The following is a 15,483-nucleotide window of genomic DNA, read 5'->3' as shown; positions in this document are numbered from 1 at the left end:
ATCAGTGGTTTTCATCTTGTTTTTTTAGTTGAGTGATATGTCTTCCCCAAGATCAATAACTTCAACACCACTTTCGGGAAAGGAATCAGTATTTTTTGCAGAAGCACCATTCAAGGTATTTCCTTTTTCAATCCAAGTTCAATTTTGCTATTGAATTTTATGATACATAATAGACTTGATTTAAGTGCTACAGCACGGGCAAAACAGAATATACGTCTCAGTGATTGGTTCACAACCTTCTCATCAGGAAGCAACCCTTGATTATTTTTCCTGGCATGGACTCCATACAAAAAGAGTAGGATGAATGAATTACATTCATTAACTAATAATTAATTTCCTTTATTTAAAAAAAGGGACAAAGATAAGAACTTATTTGATTACCAGTCTGATTACCAAATTAAGTTGATATAATGCCAATCAAAATGAAAGAAATTTTTGTTGTTCTCTGATATTTTACTGAGAAGTAATTGTATATTTTTAATTAAATTTTTTCATGACCCGTAAAAGTAATATGTATTTGTTTTAGAAATTTTAGAAAATCCATTAGGTCTTATTCCACCTGATTCTGTAGATTTGCGGTTGGAAAGTATTTTAAGGAATGGAGGGATATTTCAATTCAATATCTGATTACCTAACAATCGCTAAGAAATTATACTTGAGAAGAAAGTAGAATTTACAATTATTAAAATGAAATTCCAATGGTATAATTGTATATTTATTTCCTCCATCTAAGAATTACTAAAGATAAATTTCCTTTTAACTTGGATGCACATTGATCTGAAAAAGATTCTATCAACCTATCATTTCCATCACTTTAACTAGACTTTATTAATGAACTCTTAAGATGAATACCTACACAAGGCAAGGCAAGGAAGTTATGCTCTTACAGTTAGTACCCTAATATCTTCTAATATGATTATGGCTTAAAGGAGGCAATGCATTCCAAAGAATATTATCAGAAATTATGATTTTCAGAAATAGATTATAAAAAGACTTGCATTTCTTTAAAAAAAAAAAAAAACCAAAATATAAAAAGTGACACCATTTAAAATGGTTCAAGTTTCAAAATATTGAAAATACCAATTTTGGTGAGGATGTGAAAGAACTAGAACTCTCATATTCTGTTGCTAGGAATATAAAATGGTACAACTACTTTGAAAAACCGTTTGACAGTTTCTTTAAAAGTTAAATATACACCTAACATATGATCTAGATATCCACTCATAGGTGTTTACCCAAGAGAAATTAAAATATATGTCCCAAAAAATCTTATACAGAAATGTTTATAGCAGCTTTATTCACAATATCCCCAAACTGGAAACAAGCCGAATGTCTATCAACCAGTGAATAGATAAAGATAATGAGATATATCCATATAATGGAATATTACTCAGCCATAAAAAAGAAGGAAGTGCTGTATAAGCAGTGTCATAGATGGATCTGAAAATCATCATGCTGAGTGAAAGAAGCCAGACACAATTCATACCCTATGACATTCTATTTACAGAAGTTCTAGAAAATGCAAAAAAAGAGAGCATTGGTTGCCTAGGAATGGGGTGGTCAGGGAGTGGCTGTGATGATGCATGGGGAAACTGTTATAGGTAATAGAAATATTCTCTATCTTGATTATGGTTGTATATCTGGGTGGTTCCATGGGTGCATATCTGTCAAAACTCCTCAAACTATAAACTCTAAATGGATGCATTATACCTTAGTATAGTTGAAAAAATAAAAATAAATATATATTTTTCAAAGTGAAAAGAAAGCTTTTCATAAAGATAAGCACTTGCCAAAAATAAGCCACTTTATTTTTAGCATTTGGGCCTTTACAAAAGTTCCTTTGCTGAAAAATTCTCTTATCATGGTGTGTGGCTCATCTAGATGAAACTTAGTAATTTCTGGCAAGTCACTGTATTTTGTTTTGAAATAAGAGTCTGGCTTTGAAGTTACAAGACTTTTGCAATATATTAACAGACAGGTATTCAGGGACAAATGTTTAGAGAAAATCTTTAGAGGATCAATTGTCAATCCAAGATTATAAGAATTTTTATTCCCTTATAAAATTGCTTTTATCTTCCCTGACAGGTCTTATTTACTACCATTTCTCTTAGAAATATTAATAGCATAATTTATTAAATGATAAAGCTCAAAAGTACTTTTAATGTATTTTAATCAGTATATTACCGAGAGAGATTAAATTTCTATTTGACTTCATTATGAAAGTAGTAGTTGCCATCTCAAGTTTTAGGACATAGCCCACTAAATTAGCAATTATGTAAAATCATTATAATCTTAAATGATATTTGTATTGTACTTACTAAATGAAATGTCCAAAAAATATTTTGAGAATATACCCTCTGGAACCTCTAATGTTTTAGAAATTATACTTTAGTAAATAATTGTCACTTTAATTTGCTTATATTTTAAAATATCATCTTCTTTTCTTCAGATTTTCTAGTAGGATAACACTGACTCTGTTCTGTATAAACTCAAGGAGGGAAATTTGCTTGATTCTTTTGTGGAATGTTACATTTAAGAATATTCTTTTAAGTCATTTTTGTGTCCCAGCAGGCTGAGATCAGTTCTATACAGGAAAACAAAGACAGGCTAAGTGACAGTACTACAGGTAAGATGAAGGAGCATCTGTTCTTTCTTTTTTTTTTTTTGAAGAGAAAGATTCATCCTAAGCTAACATCTGTTGTCAATCTTCCTCCTTTTTCTTCCTTTTTTCCCCCAAAGCCCCAGTACATAGTTGTATATAGTCGTAAGTTCTTCTGGTTCGTCTGTGTAAGCCACCGCCGTAGCATGGCTACTGACAGACGAGTGGTGTGGTTCCATGACCGGGAACCGGACCTGGGCTGCCAGAGCAGACTGCGCAGATCTTTAACCGCTGGGCCATCAGGGCTGGCTCCAGGAGCATCTGTTTTTGTTCCTTTGACCAGTATTCCATGTCCATTTAAAGAGAGCAAAAGCCAAGCAGGCCTACTCTGTGTAGGAAGGTCGAAGAACCCTGGCATGCCGCCCCAGGGCTGCCAGTACTGCACAGGCTGACACTCTCTACTTCAGGGGTCCTTCACCTGGATTTTAAGGAGTCTCTGAGCTTGTATGTGAAATAATATATCTCTGTGTTCGTTTGTCCCTAACTAAATGTGAGCACCTCCTTCAGTTGTGAATACAGGCAATAACCCCCAGTGGTATTAGCAGACCAGTGACTTTGACACCAAGAGAATTCACAGATAAAATCAGATCACATTAATGTTATTGTAGATATCTTGAAATATCATTTATAGTATTTCTACTAAAAATTATAGCAGTTGTTAGACCTGCTGTCTGATCTTGTTTGGTGTATTACAAAATGAGCTCTTAAATTACTGTAGCCTGTGTATTCTATTGTATGCATTTTAAAACATGATTTCGAGGAGGTCCATAGGCTGCAGGCTGTCAGCCAGCAGCCGTCCTTGCAGCTGAGCAGCAGGGTATTTCCTGACAGGAGAGTCAAATGAGCACCTGCAGGGCTGCCACAATCTAAATACACACATGCAAAGATAGAGTGTTAATGAAATCATACACATCATATCGTCTTCACCCAGACAGGGTTTAGTTCATTGGATTATGAATCATCCTGTGGGTTGATCCTCTAAGAATGTAGTACAGTACCTTCAGAATCCATTTAAAATGTAGACTAGATTATTTCAAAGGCCCCCTTTTGCTCCCAGCATTCAGTTTCTTAGTCTATTATGCATTTCATAAAGGGTCATTTGGAGCCTGTAACTTGCAGGGTTTAGAAATATTAAACTTTCTAATTCCTGGCAGAGATCAATGTTAACATAACTGAACGATTGTTACATTGGATACTTTAAAAACCATCCATTGTATCTTAGGAATTTCTATGGCTTAGAATTACAGTCATGCTCCCCAACCCCTGGTTCATTCCAAACTCACCAGACTTTGTGTCAAGGTGTCTCATAAAGCTGTGGCTTAGGCACCAGACATCAGAAGTAAGCGTTTCTATGAAGAAACATCATCTTGCATCCTTCCAAATTAAGATTAAAGTTTTCATCTTTGCGTTAAACAACTGTGAGAAGATAAAAAACCTAACAGTAAAAAACTTAGATCTGTGCTATTCAGAGTATGGTCCGTAAACTGTTGCCAGTCTACAATAAATAAGGAATTTGTACCAGAAAGTCATCCAGCTAGATCACTAAGCACGCTGTTTTGTCCAGCTGACATTGTTTTTTTCATAGGAAGACTTTCTGGATGAAGGAAGGAGTATATTGAATTACATTCTGGAGCAAGTTCCTTGTCTTGTCTCAGTGAGCACTTTGAGTAGCCTTGCTTCAGGTGTTATTTCAGCACGATAATCAGTAGGATGTCAAAAAGCGTTGGTTTACCAACAGTGCTTACTGTGGGATTCACAAAAGAGAAGCCCGTTTCATGCTGGGGTGGTTGGCAAATGCTTTAAGGAGGAGGCAAATCTTGACATGAGTCTTGAAAGATGCCTAAGAGTTATCTAGCCAGAGATATGCTGCAAGGGCAATCGTACAGATAAGAATTAAAGAATCAGTCTTGTGTTGAGAATATTGAGGGTATGATGGAAACCTTGAATCTGAGGAAAATGGAAATCTAGAGAAAGAAATCATAAGTCATAAACCTGAAAAAGTAGATTGGGGCCAAATCACAGATGCCTTAATCCAGATAAAGGAATTTGGAGATTATTTTTGGAGGAAGAGCAATTAAACCACTTGAACCAAAGAAATGACCCTATCACAGCAACTTTTAGGAAGATTAGTCTGATAGTGTTGTGCAGGCTACATTTTTACTCGAGAGAGGAGAGAGAGAGTTATTAGGGAGCTGTTGACAGAGTTTCCAAGTATGGTGATAAAGTTGGAACCAGAGTGATGGTGGTGGGGAAAGGAGTGAACCAGATTCCAGAGATATTTGTAAAAGGATTCACGTAAATGGGACTTATTAGGCATGGGAGGAACAAAAACCAACCAAGGTAATGACACTTAGTTAAGCGAATGGAAAATGTATGACCAAATCCATCAGTTTTCAGATCAGCATGTATGCATCCAGTTATCTAATATCATGCTAGGAATACCCTAGTAAGGAAACCCCAGTACCTGAGAATTCCTGTTCATCTATTTCATCCATCCAGCTGGTGGGCAGCGGGAAGTTCATAGACAGGATGAAGAAGAAGGACTAGATTGGGTAGAAAGTGAGTCTGTTCGAGGTCAGAGAAATGAGAGTTTAATTTTTTAAATATTATTTTAGATTGCTTTTCTCTTTTCCAAGGTGCTGATAGCTTATTGGATATAAGTTCTGAAGCTGACCAACAAGATCTTCTTGTCCTATTGCAAGCAAAAGTTGCCTCTCTTACCTTACACAATAAGGAATTACAAGATAAATTACAGGTAGGTAAATAGATTGCTACCACAGACTATTCTGTATGGTCAACCTATTGGGTTTTTCAGGGTTAGTCAGATGATATTTTGTTTTAAACATCTACATTAATTTCTTCTTCTTGTTTAATAGCAGTATTAGCCTTACTCATCTCATAATTTTAAGTTATTTGCTTCTTGAGAGAGTTACTCATTAACTCTATTTCTGTAAATTATATATAATTATATACAAGGTATGATTATATATAATATGACATGTATATGATTAGTCATTCATTTAGTCAAGTTGATCATTTAGCAGATTTAAGAACTTGATAAGAAATAGCTGTACCAAGCCCATTACCCCTCTTGGCAACTAGAATAATACGAGAAACAGAGGAAAAATTTGTCAGAGTCTTTACAACCAAAATAATTCTAGTGTTTTTAAAGTGGCACCAATAATCTGTCCTAACAGAGCACAGAATAAGTTTAGTGTCGTTAATCCGACTCTCATGTCCCAGACCGTATTTTTTCGTGGGTCGGGAGTACACGTGCAGAATGATCATGCTGCTCTCCCATGTGTAAGTTCTGGATTTGTTCTCTCATTCTTGCTCACCTAACCACACCTTTGTTGCCATTTCACGCTTGCCTTTTTCCCAGGCCAAGACTCCCAAGGAGGCGGAAGCAGACCTCAGCTTTGACTCATACCATTCCACTCAAACTGACTTGGCCCCAGTGCTGGGCAAAGCTAGTGAAACCTGTCCCCCAGACTCCAAATCATCTCCATCTGTCTTACATTCCTCGAGTAAATCCACTGTTGACAGTGATGTCAGAATTCAGCAACTACAAGAGATTTTGCAAGACTTGCAGAAGAGATTGGAGAGCTCTGAAGTGGAGAGGAAACAGCTACAGGCCCAGCTCCAGTCCAGGACAGAACTGATGTGCTTAAATAATGCAGAGATTTCAGAGAATGGCTCCGACCTCAGCCAGAAACTTAAAGAAACTCAGAGCAAGTACGAGGAGGCTATGAAAGAAGTCCTTAGTGTGCAGAAGCAGATGAAACTGGGGCTCGTCTCACCCGAGAGTGAGGATAGTTATTCACATCTCCGGGAGCTCAGGATCACCGAGGAGGAAATAGATGTGCTAAAGCAGGATCTCCAGAACGCATTAGAAGAAAGTGAAAGAAATAAAGAGAAAGTGAGAGAGTTAGAGGAAAAACTTGTAGAGAGGGAGAAAGGTATGGTGATTAAGCCGCCTGTGGAAGAGTTTGAGGAAATGAAAAATTCATATTGCTCTGTTATTGAGAATATGAATAAGGAGAAAGCATTCTTGTTTGAGAAATACCAAGAGGCCCAAGAAGAAATCATGAAATTAAAAGACACCCTAAAAAGTCAGATGACACAGGAAACCAGTGACGAAGCTGAGGACATGAAGGAGGCCATGAACAGGATGATAGATGAACTCAACAAACAGGTGAGTGAGCTGTCCCAGCTGTACAAAGAAGCCCAGGCTGAGCTGGAGGATTACAGGAAGAGGAAATCTCTAGAAGACGTGACCTCTGAATATATCCATAGAGCAGAGCATGAGAAACTGATGCAAGCAACGAATGTATCCAGGGCTAAGGCAGAAGAGGCACTGTCTGAGATGAAGTCTCAGTATTCAAAAGTGTTAAATGAGTTGACCCAGCTCAAACAACTGGTCGATGTGCAGAAAGAGAACTCGGTCTCCATCACAGAACATTTGCAAGTGATAACTGCGCTGCGGACTTCTGCAAAAGAGATGGAGGAAAAAATAAGCAGTCTTAAAGAGCACCTTGCCAGCAAGGAAATGGAGGTGGCAAAACTGGAGAAACAACTCCTAGAAGAGAAGGCTGCGATGACGGATGCCATGGTGCCCAGATCTGCCTACGAAAAACTCCAGTCATCTTTAGAAAGTGAAGTGAGTGTGTTGGCATCCAAATTAAAGGATTCAGTAAAGGAGAGAGAGAAGGCCCATTCAGAGGTTACCCAGGTTAGAAGTGAGGTCTCACAAATGAAAAGGGAGAAGGAAAATATTCAGACTCTCTTGAAATCCAAAGAGCAAGAGGTGAATGAACTTCTCCAAAAATTCCAGCATGCGCAGGAAGAGCTTGCAGAAATGAAGAGATATTCTGAGAGCTCTTCAAAACTGGAGGAGGATAAAGATAAGAAGGTTGGTGAAATTCTGTTGCTGTTGGGTTTGTTGCTAGTAAGCCCTAGAACCGTCAGCCTTTTACTATAGTTCACATTTTTAGCATTTGTCAGCACTAACCTGTTGTGAATGCTCAGAGGCTCCGCACATGACTCTGTCCCCAAAGCCACATTAAGAATAGTAGGTTGGACATTTATTTTTTAAAAATACTGATCTTCTACCACTTGCCTCATACTAAAGCATTTTCACATATGTGGTGCATATTTTCCCTTTAAAAATTATTTTACAGAAGCTCTGCCAAGTGTCAGGGATCAGAAGTGAACCCACAAACTGAAAAGCATTTGTGACCCATCTTGAACTTCAACTCTTTTGGAATCCAGACAGATTCCAGCATCAGACGGAAACCCAAACAGTCCCAGACTGGATCCTGCTTCCCTAAGCTCCATGAACTTTCCCTGGAGTCAGTATAAAAACTGCCCTCCCTGGCCCTCATTTTCAAAGGGGTATAGGAGAGGAAGGGAGGAATGTGGGGAGCAGGCAATTAGAGATGGTGCTGGGATTGGTTTAGAGGAAGGAGAAAAGCAGAGGGAGAAGTGGAGGATGGTTCCATGCCTGAATCTGCTCTGCACCCCTAGTCCCCTGGGACAGAGGTTCTGAATGGCATTCATTAGAACATTATTTCTCTTTTATTCTGTTGTAATGGGAATTTCAGAAAGAGCTTCCAAAGCCATGGGGGCAGGGAGTTGGGAGGTGGAGCGGGGGTTATGTTCACTTTAAAGCAAGATGTCCAGAGATACCAGGGTTTCTAGAACTTATTCCTGATTGCCCATGTTTGTGAAGTTGAACAAGACATAGCTGTCTCCAAATAAAGATGTCTGAAATCCTGTTTCTGATTTATTCTTTCAACAGTATCCCTCTTAAAGGTGAAAGACAGAAATCAAAGTCATATCTTCTGTTACCTTCATGCATGAAAACATAATATTTTAATCTAGGGCCCTTATTTGAATGTAGTGGCCTTAGAGGGCTTTGTTGATTTGCCTGATTTTATCTGTTTCATTTTATGGATTTTCGTTAAAAAGTAAAAAAGGAATCATTCCAAAGTCTCAAGCCCAGAGGCTAATAGAAGCTGTGTTCAAGGCTTAGAAATATCTGAAATTTTGCTTCTACAGGCATATTTTTGCCTATTGATACAGTTTTCCTTTCTCATTAGATAAATGAGATGTCGAAGGAAGTCGTCAAGTTGAAGGAGGCCCTGAACAGCCTCTCGCAGCTCTCCTACTCAGCGAGCTCATCCAAGAGGCAGAGTCAGCAGCTGGAAGCTCTGCAGCAGCAGGTCAAACAGCTCCAGAACCAGCTGGCCGTGAGTGGGCTTGTTTATTTCCATGGCCTGGTTTGGGGTGGAGGGGGAGGCAGATCACATACCAACTCAGCTGTTAGGCCGGTTGTAGCGAACAAAAAGATTCCCAGCCAAAAGGAGTGTTGTACTTCAGTGAGCGATTGACTAAATACTTCTTTGGTGAGAGCAAAAGAAGGAACTGGTGGAATTTCTGGTCATTATCTGCAATGAGGTTGGTCAGATGTCTCTCTGAGAAAGGAGGAATTGGCAGGACAGGGGAGTAGGCTTCTTCTTCACTCATCCACTGACTTTACACCCCTTCTCAATTTTTTTCCAGTGGTCATTACTATCTCTGGCAGTGGCGAGAGCTTTTCCTTATTAGGGGCCAAGAGCTCGGGTAGTTGTGAATCTATATATCTGAAGCTGCCTTCTCCTTATTTGACCCAGAAAAGTCCTTTCATATCTGTATTAGTTTCCTATGGCTACTGTAACAGATCAACACAAACTTGGTTTAAAACAACACAAATTTATTATCCACAGTTCTGGAGATCATAAGTCTAAAATCAGTTTCAGTAGACTAAAGTCAAGGTGTCAGCAGGACTAGTTCCTTATCGAGGCACTAGGGGAGAATCCATTCCCTTGCCTTTGCTAGCTTTTAGAGGCCACCTGAATTCCTTGGCACCTGGTCCCTACCTCCATCTTCAATGCACATCACTCCAACCTCTGGTTCTGTGCTTCTTTCTTCTCCTCCCACCTATGACCTTCTTGCCTCCCTCTTATGAGGACCCCTGTGATTGCATTTAAGGCCCACCCAGATAATCACGATAATCCTTCTCTCCATCTCAAAATCCTTAATTTAATCACATCTGCAAAGTCCCTGTTGCCATATAAGTAATATTCACAGGTTCTGGGGATAGGATGTGGACATCTTTGGAGGGCCATTGTGTAGCCTACCACAATATCTGTTAAGGTTTTAGTTGACAAGGGTATGTTACATTTTCCACGTGAAGTCAAGGGTTAGCCTGTCCTGGACTGTCTCTAGCTTCCATTTACAAACAGGACCTGGATTTTATGATTTCATCAGTACGGGACTTGATACTGGCGAATTCAGGTTTCTGCAGTTCTTACCCTGGTTGGCCACAAAATACAATACCAGCTCCTCTGTGTTACCAGCTCCAGCAGGGATGGAATAATCAAGAGGAGAAGATGCTACTTACTGTATTCTGCAGATCGTTTTCCTGAAAAAATGGTTATTACAGATTTAGAAATAAAATGCCAATGGTTTATATACAGTCATTCTGACAATTATTCAACATGCATTTAATAAGCTCTTATGTATCAGTACTATACAAGGTGTTGATGGTATAAAGATGAATAAGACACACACAAAAAAAGAAGATGAATAAGACACAGTCCCTGCCCTCATGGATTTTATGCTCAATATAATGGCTTTCCAGATACTCCATGTAGTAACCGTCCATTGATAGATGCCCAACGTGCTGTGGGCGTACAGAGGAAATGTGCTTACCCAATCTGGGTGACTCTCAAAAGGCTTCCTGCAGGAGGTGATGCTTGTGCTCAGTCTCGAAGGGATGAGTAGGAAGCAACACAGACTGAGATGTGGCATTTAGATGGCCCTTAGTAGCCTTGGTGAGAACAGTCCCAGTGGAGTGGCAGGGTAGAACCTGGACTGCCGTAGGCTGACTGCTAGAGAAATGAATAAGTAGCTCGGTATCTGATGGGGCTGAAGAATCACAGCTGAGGCAGGGGAAGCCTAAAGTAGGTTTCCTGGAAAGAAAGGAGATAGTGGTCAGAGGGTGGGATGCTTTCAGTTGAGATGTCAGAGGTAATGACAGAGGCAGGGCTATGACCATGAGGGTGAGTGGCTACAAGGAGGAGGAGCAAGTCCTGGAAGCTGAGGGTGAGGAGCTGAATGGCCACGGTGTCAGGTGGCTCATCCACATGGATACTGAAGTCAACCAAATGATGACAGAAGCAGGGATGGAAAGGAAGACAGTAATCAGAAGATAAAGTTATACATGATTGAGTGGAAGTAATCAAAAGGTGGGAGGAAACAACACAGAGAGTGGTACCAAGCACATCTCCTAATGGTGTGAACTTCAAAGGACTGAGGTTTCAAAGGTTGTCCTTGAATAGGAAGGACACCTCATATTGTGACACTGATAGGAAGGAGGTGGGAATGGGTATTGATGGGTTTTTGTAGACTTTTGAAGTGATCCATATATGATAGTCTCAATTTTCATGATGAAGTAGGAGGAAAGGCCTCCTCTTAGAAGAGTTCAGAGCAGAGTTAAGATCCTTGAAATGGTCACCAAGAAGAACTGGAATAATAGTTCAACAAGGAGAAATAGAAGCATCAACAGCTCTACTGAGGAACCATTTGAAATTGGTGCCACCCCCGTTTGTTGCTTGGTACACTGACAGCTGAATAATTGAACTCCCCGGGGATTATACGACACTGGCTATACAGTGGGTAGTCAATAACTCCCTTTAAAAGAATAGATTTTTAATTAAATTAATAAATATTTGGTCGTTGTAAAAAAGTTGGAAAATACAGAAAACTCTGAAAAAGTTCCTGTAAATAAAAATTGCCCATAATTCAACTACTCAGAGACAATCACTTTTTGTATTTGATATATTTCCTGCACTATTTACTTTGTGTGAATGTATCGGTGTATTTGCATAAGAATGTCTACATATATATTTTTGCAACAAATTAGGGATTATAATAACTACTTTTTACATGAATTTTCTTCTAGATTTGACATATCGAGATAGGAAATAGGCAGGTTTTTTCCCCTAAGAATACTGACAGGTATTCAGAAATACACAGCCCAGTGAGCTCACAATATTAAAAGCCTCATATGCTAGCATTTGGTGGAGGGAATCACTTGGGTAGCATTTGACCACATCTTTCTCATAGTATTTGATTTTGTGTTTTAAAGGTCTCCCAAGCTCTTTAACAATGTCAAATTGTCTCTTCCTAGGAATGCAAAAAACAACACCAGGAGGTCATATCAGTTTACAGAATGCATCTTCTGTATGCTGTGCAGGTATGGTAACACCCCGCAAAGTACTGGGTATCCTAAAGAAATACCACCGCAGATGTTGCCCAAACTCCCATCATAAACTAGGAGAACAAATGAGAATTCGAGGAGAATCCTTTACATTGGAAAGCTTTAAAATGCCTTTTGCTTTGCTTTGGATTTTGTCAGGAGTCCCGTGCCCTGTTTACAGCGAGCAGCCTCGTCATTTGTTGAGAAATGAAGGATGTGGCTGTTGCCCCGTATCAGGAGGAGCCTGGGCTGTATTTTCCAGGCATGCTGATATTCTCAGAGCCATCAGACAAACCCCTGTGACTACTGGTAGTTTGGCTAGCTGCGCTCGCATTTGCCACTGAGACCCCAGAAACCCTTTGCTGGGGGCTTTGGTAGACCCAACCTCATCATCCTCCAGAGGAAAAGAGCAGGGCCCTCTCTTTGACTCAGTTCCTCATAGAAAAGTGGGAATTGATAGGGCTAACATTCCTTTGGAAGATCGGGGGGGTGGGGGGGAGCCAAGGGCTTCATCCCAGCCAGCCATCTCATTTCCTAGGGGAGACATGGTTCTAATGAGTGTCTTTTGTTTGAATTTCCTAGGGTCAGATGGATGAAGACGTCCAGAAAGTACTGAAGCAAATCCTTACCATGTGTAAAAACCAGTCCCAGAAGAAGTAAAGTGGATTCCTTGGCAGGACACTGCCCCCTTGCTGTCCATCTTTGTGTTAGATCCAGAGATGTTGGCAGCCACTGCCATTGTTCTCATTCATGGTATGCACCATGACCTAGCATAGCTTCTTCCCTTTCCAAAGGCTTCTTTCTGAGGACTGGTCCCAGGAGAAGACTGTCCTCAGAACTGCTTAGAGACTTTGAAGCAGCAGAGCTGAAAGGCCCTGTCATCCTTTCGGATTCCAGAGCTGGGATCAGCCATGCCCAGGAGTCTGGTCCTGATGCTGGCGGGTGGGCACCCTCCTCAGTACCTGACCAGCTGAGTGGCTTCGTCATCACTGAGTGATATGTTGACACCTCAGTTCCTGCACTCGGGCTGTGCCATTCAGCACAGGAGGGCTCTTTTTGCCTTTGGTTTCCAATCCCAAAACATGATTTAATTTCTGACCAAATTAGTATGACACTAGCTATGTGGTGCATGCTTAAGACCCTTTATCATGATATCCTGTGGATTTAAAAACTAATTCCATCTTTTTTCTCCACCTGCCTTATATATCTCATCATCCTGCTTGTCAATCTCACAATCTGATGAATGCTATTAACTAACATATGAAGTTTAAAAACAAAAGCAAATTGTCCTTAAAAGTTCTTTTATTTAAATCATTGACACATTGCAAATTTTCTATGCAAACTTGCCTCCCGCTGTTATCCATGAAGCTCAGGAATTCCAAACATTTGTGTTTCAACAAGGGACAGTAAACTGCGTGTTTACAGCCAAAAGAAATGCCTCATAGATCTTAACCTCAATTTTTTAAAAGTATTTTTTTCTCTACAATATTTTTATTGGCTGTTAAAGATGTTTTCATAATCTAAACCCCTAAATAAGTGAAATTTACATTAGACTATATTAACAAATATTTTTTAGGTAGCCACGCTTAAGACTTTTTGAAAACATAACTTTTTCCTCAAAGTTTTCAGCTATAGCAAAGGGTAGTTATGTATTCCAAACCCAATATGAGCTGCCACCAATACCCCTAGACTTTGTGCCGTTGTGTCCTCAGAACCGTAGCACGTTTCTCAGCATCGTAAATACTTTTTTTACCCATTGAATATTTTGAATGTCCCAGCTCTACCAGTGCCTGTAAATTATCTCTGGAAGGACTGTTAGTACCAATTGGTTTTTCAGCTTTGAAACTAAAATTCCTGATATGGTAAACATTATGGGGCATAGCAAAGGTCTTCGGGGAAAATATCTCTATTCATTTTACTTTCAGGTTAAAAATGTTGCTTACTTGCTTGCAGCTTCCCTTGCAGCATCAGTCTTATTGAGGGACATAAACTGAATGCAGAAATCTCCAAAGTGTATTACTAAAAGTGACGGCCTGCTCTGACAGGGCAGGGCTGCAGGGCTGCCTGGACTCAGAGGGCACTGGGCTGTATTGGATGATGTGTTCATCTGTATTGGATGAGGACCAACGACAGCAAAGCAAAAATGGCCTTCAAGCTTGGTGTTACTTTTCTTAAGTTGTTTATAGTTAGGCAATTTTGAAAATGCTCCAAAGAAATGTGAAAGGACTTTTTGTCATAGCACTTAAGAAAACATAAAACAACCCCCCTCCCAGCCCCACACAGAAATGCTGCCGAGTATAAAACTTGAGACATTTTGTAGGATGCCTGACAAAGTGTAGCCTTTTATCTTGTTTCAGGATGCATATTTATTACAAGTACTCTGGTTAAATATTGAAAAGTCATATGCGGTAGTTTAGCATTTTGCCTTTGTAGTTTACGGAAGGTATTGCAGAAAATAAAGTTTTGTTTCATTTTGCATCTCTGTTGTTGATTTTTGGTGCATTCATAAGCATATCTGTATGGCTTCCGAAGATCAGGTCAATAGCATTTTGGCGTGATGGTTTTATACCCTGCATTATGCTCAGTGGGCAGCAGTTGTCTGCATCTCTCACACGTGTCACCCCATTTCCGTCTCCTAGCTCCTGGGTTCATCTTGAACACTGCCTCAAGGATCCGCGACTTTGGGGGCAGTTGCATCGCAGTTCTTTCATTCAAAATGCCTCTCAGTTGATCTGTAGTCTAACTATTTAAAAGCCTCCATTAGATTTTTTTTTCCTTTTCTTTTTTGAAAAAGTAATACATACACATGGTTAAAAAAGAAATCAAATACATTCACTTATCACATTACAAGGATACTTCATTCCTGAGAAAACTGTAGGGTGAATTCTCGCAGGTTGAAATAATAATTAAAACACCAGATGACGGGGCCGGCCCGGTGGCGCAAGCGGTTAAGTGCGCGCGCTCCGCTGCGGCGGCCCGGGGTTCGCTGGTTTGGATCCCGGGCGCACACCGACGCACTGCTTGGTAAGCCATGCTGTGGCGGCGTCCCATATAAAGTGGAGGAAGATGGGCACGGATGTCAGCCCAGGGCCGTCTTCCTCAGCAAAAAGGAGGATTGGCGGATGTTAGCTCAGGGCTGATCTCCTCACAAAAAAAAAAAAAAAAAAAACCAGATGACAACCAAATGGGTGCAATCATTGAAGTAGCTAACGTTATTGACCACGATGCAACATCACAAGGCCACCTCCCTTCACTCAAACATGGTTCCGCTGCCTCAACTTCAGCTCTCGTTGACATACCACACATACTTATGACAACTTCTTAATGTCATCCCTTCCAAAAAAGGACAAAAGAAATCAATGAAAATAATGCAAATGGTGTATGAGGTCATTACCATTTTAAATTATCAAGTGCATGCGTTGTGAGAGAAGAATGTCAACAGAGGCCAACCATACAACTCAGAAGATGATTTTGTGGGGACTCACAGCTGGACGTGAAACAAATAAACCCAAACCAGCCA

At 40.0% G+C, this 15,483-nt stretch overlaps 1 protein-coding gene across 5 annotated transcripts in view; it reads left to right on the top strand.

The window, feature by feature from the left end:
* RAI14 (retinoic acid induced 14) overlaps nucleotides 1-14,025 on the top strand; it is a 143,455-nt gene extending 129,430 nt beyond the window's left edge. For 3 of the 5 annotated variants that reach the window (XM_058564264.1, XM_058564266.1, XM_058564263.1), the window contains 7 exons: nucleotides 29-115; nucleotides 2,569-2,626; nucleotides 5,296-5,414; nucleotides 6,042-7,571; nucleotides 8,761-8,910; nucleotides 11,895-11,960; nucleotides 12,546-14,025. In XM_058564264.1, coding sequence (XP_058420247.1) covers nucleotides 29-115; nucleotides 2,569-2,626; nucleotides 5,296-5,414; nucleotides 6,042-7,571; nucleotides 8,761-8,910; nucleotides 11,895-11,960; nucleotides 12,546-12,623 — 2,088 coding nt within the window. In that variant the 3' untranslated portion in view covers nucleotides 12,624-14,025. The remainder of the gene's footprint in view (nucleotides 1-28; nucleotides 116-2,568; nucleotides 2,627-5,295; nucleotides 5,415-6,041; nucleotides 7,572-8,760; nucleotides 8,911-11,894; nucleotides 11,961-12,545) is intronic. The other 2 variants (XM_058564267.1, XM_058564265.1) reach the window with 1 other exon arrangement.
* Nucleotides 14,026-15,483: the final 1,458 nt, after the last annotated feature.

The sequence above is a fragment of the Diceros bicornis genome, chromosome 20 (genome assembly GCF_020826845.1).
Source record: "Diceros bicornis minor isolate mBicDic1 chromosome 20, mDicBic1.mat.cur, whole genome shotgun sequence".
Classification (NCBI taxonomy): domain Eukaryota; kingdom Metazoa; phylum Chordata; class Mammalia; order Perissodactyla; family Rhinocerotidae; genus Diceros; species Diceros bicornis.
The sequence above is the reverse complement of the archived record's forward strand: the minus strand, read 5'-3'. Positions and strand labels throughout refer to the sequence as shown.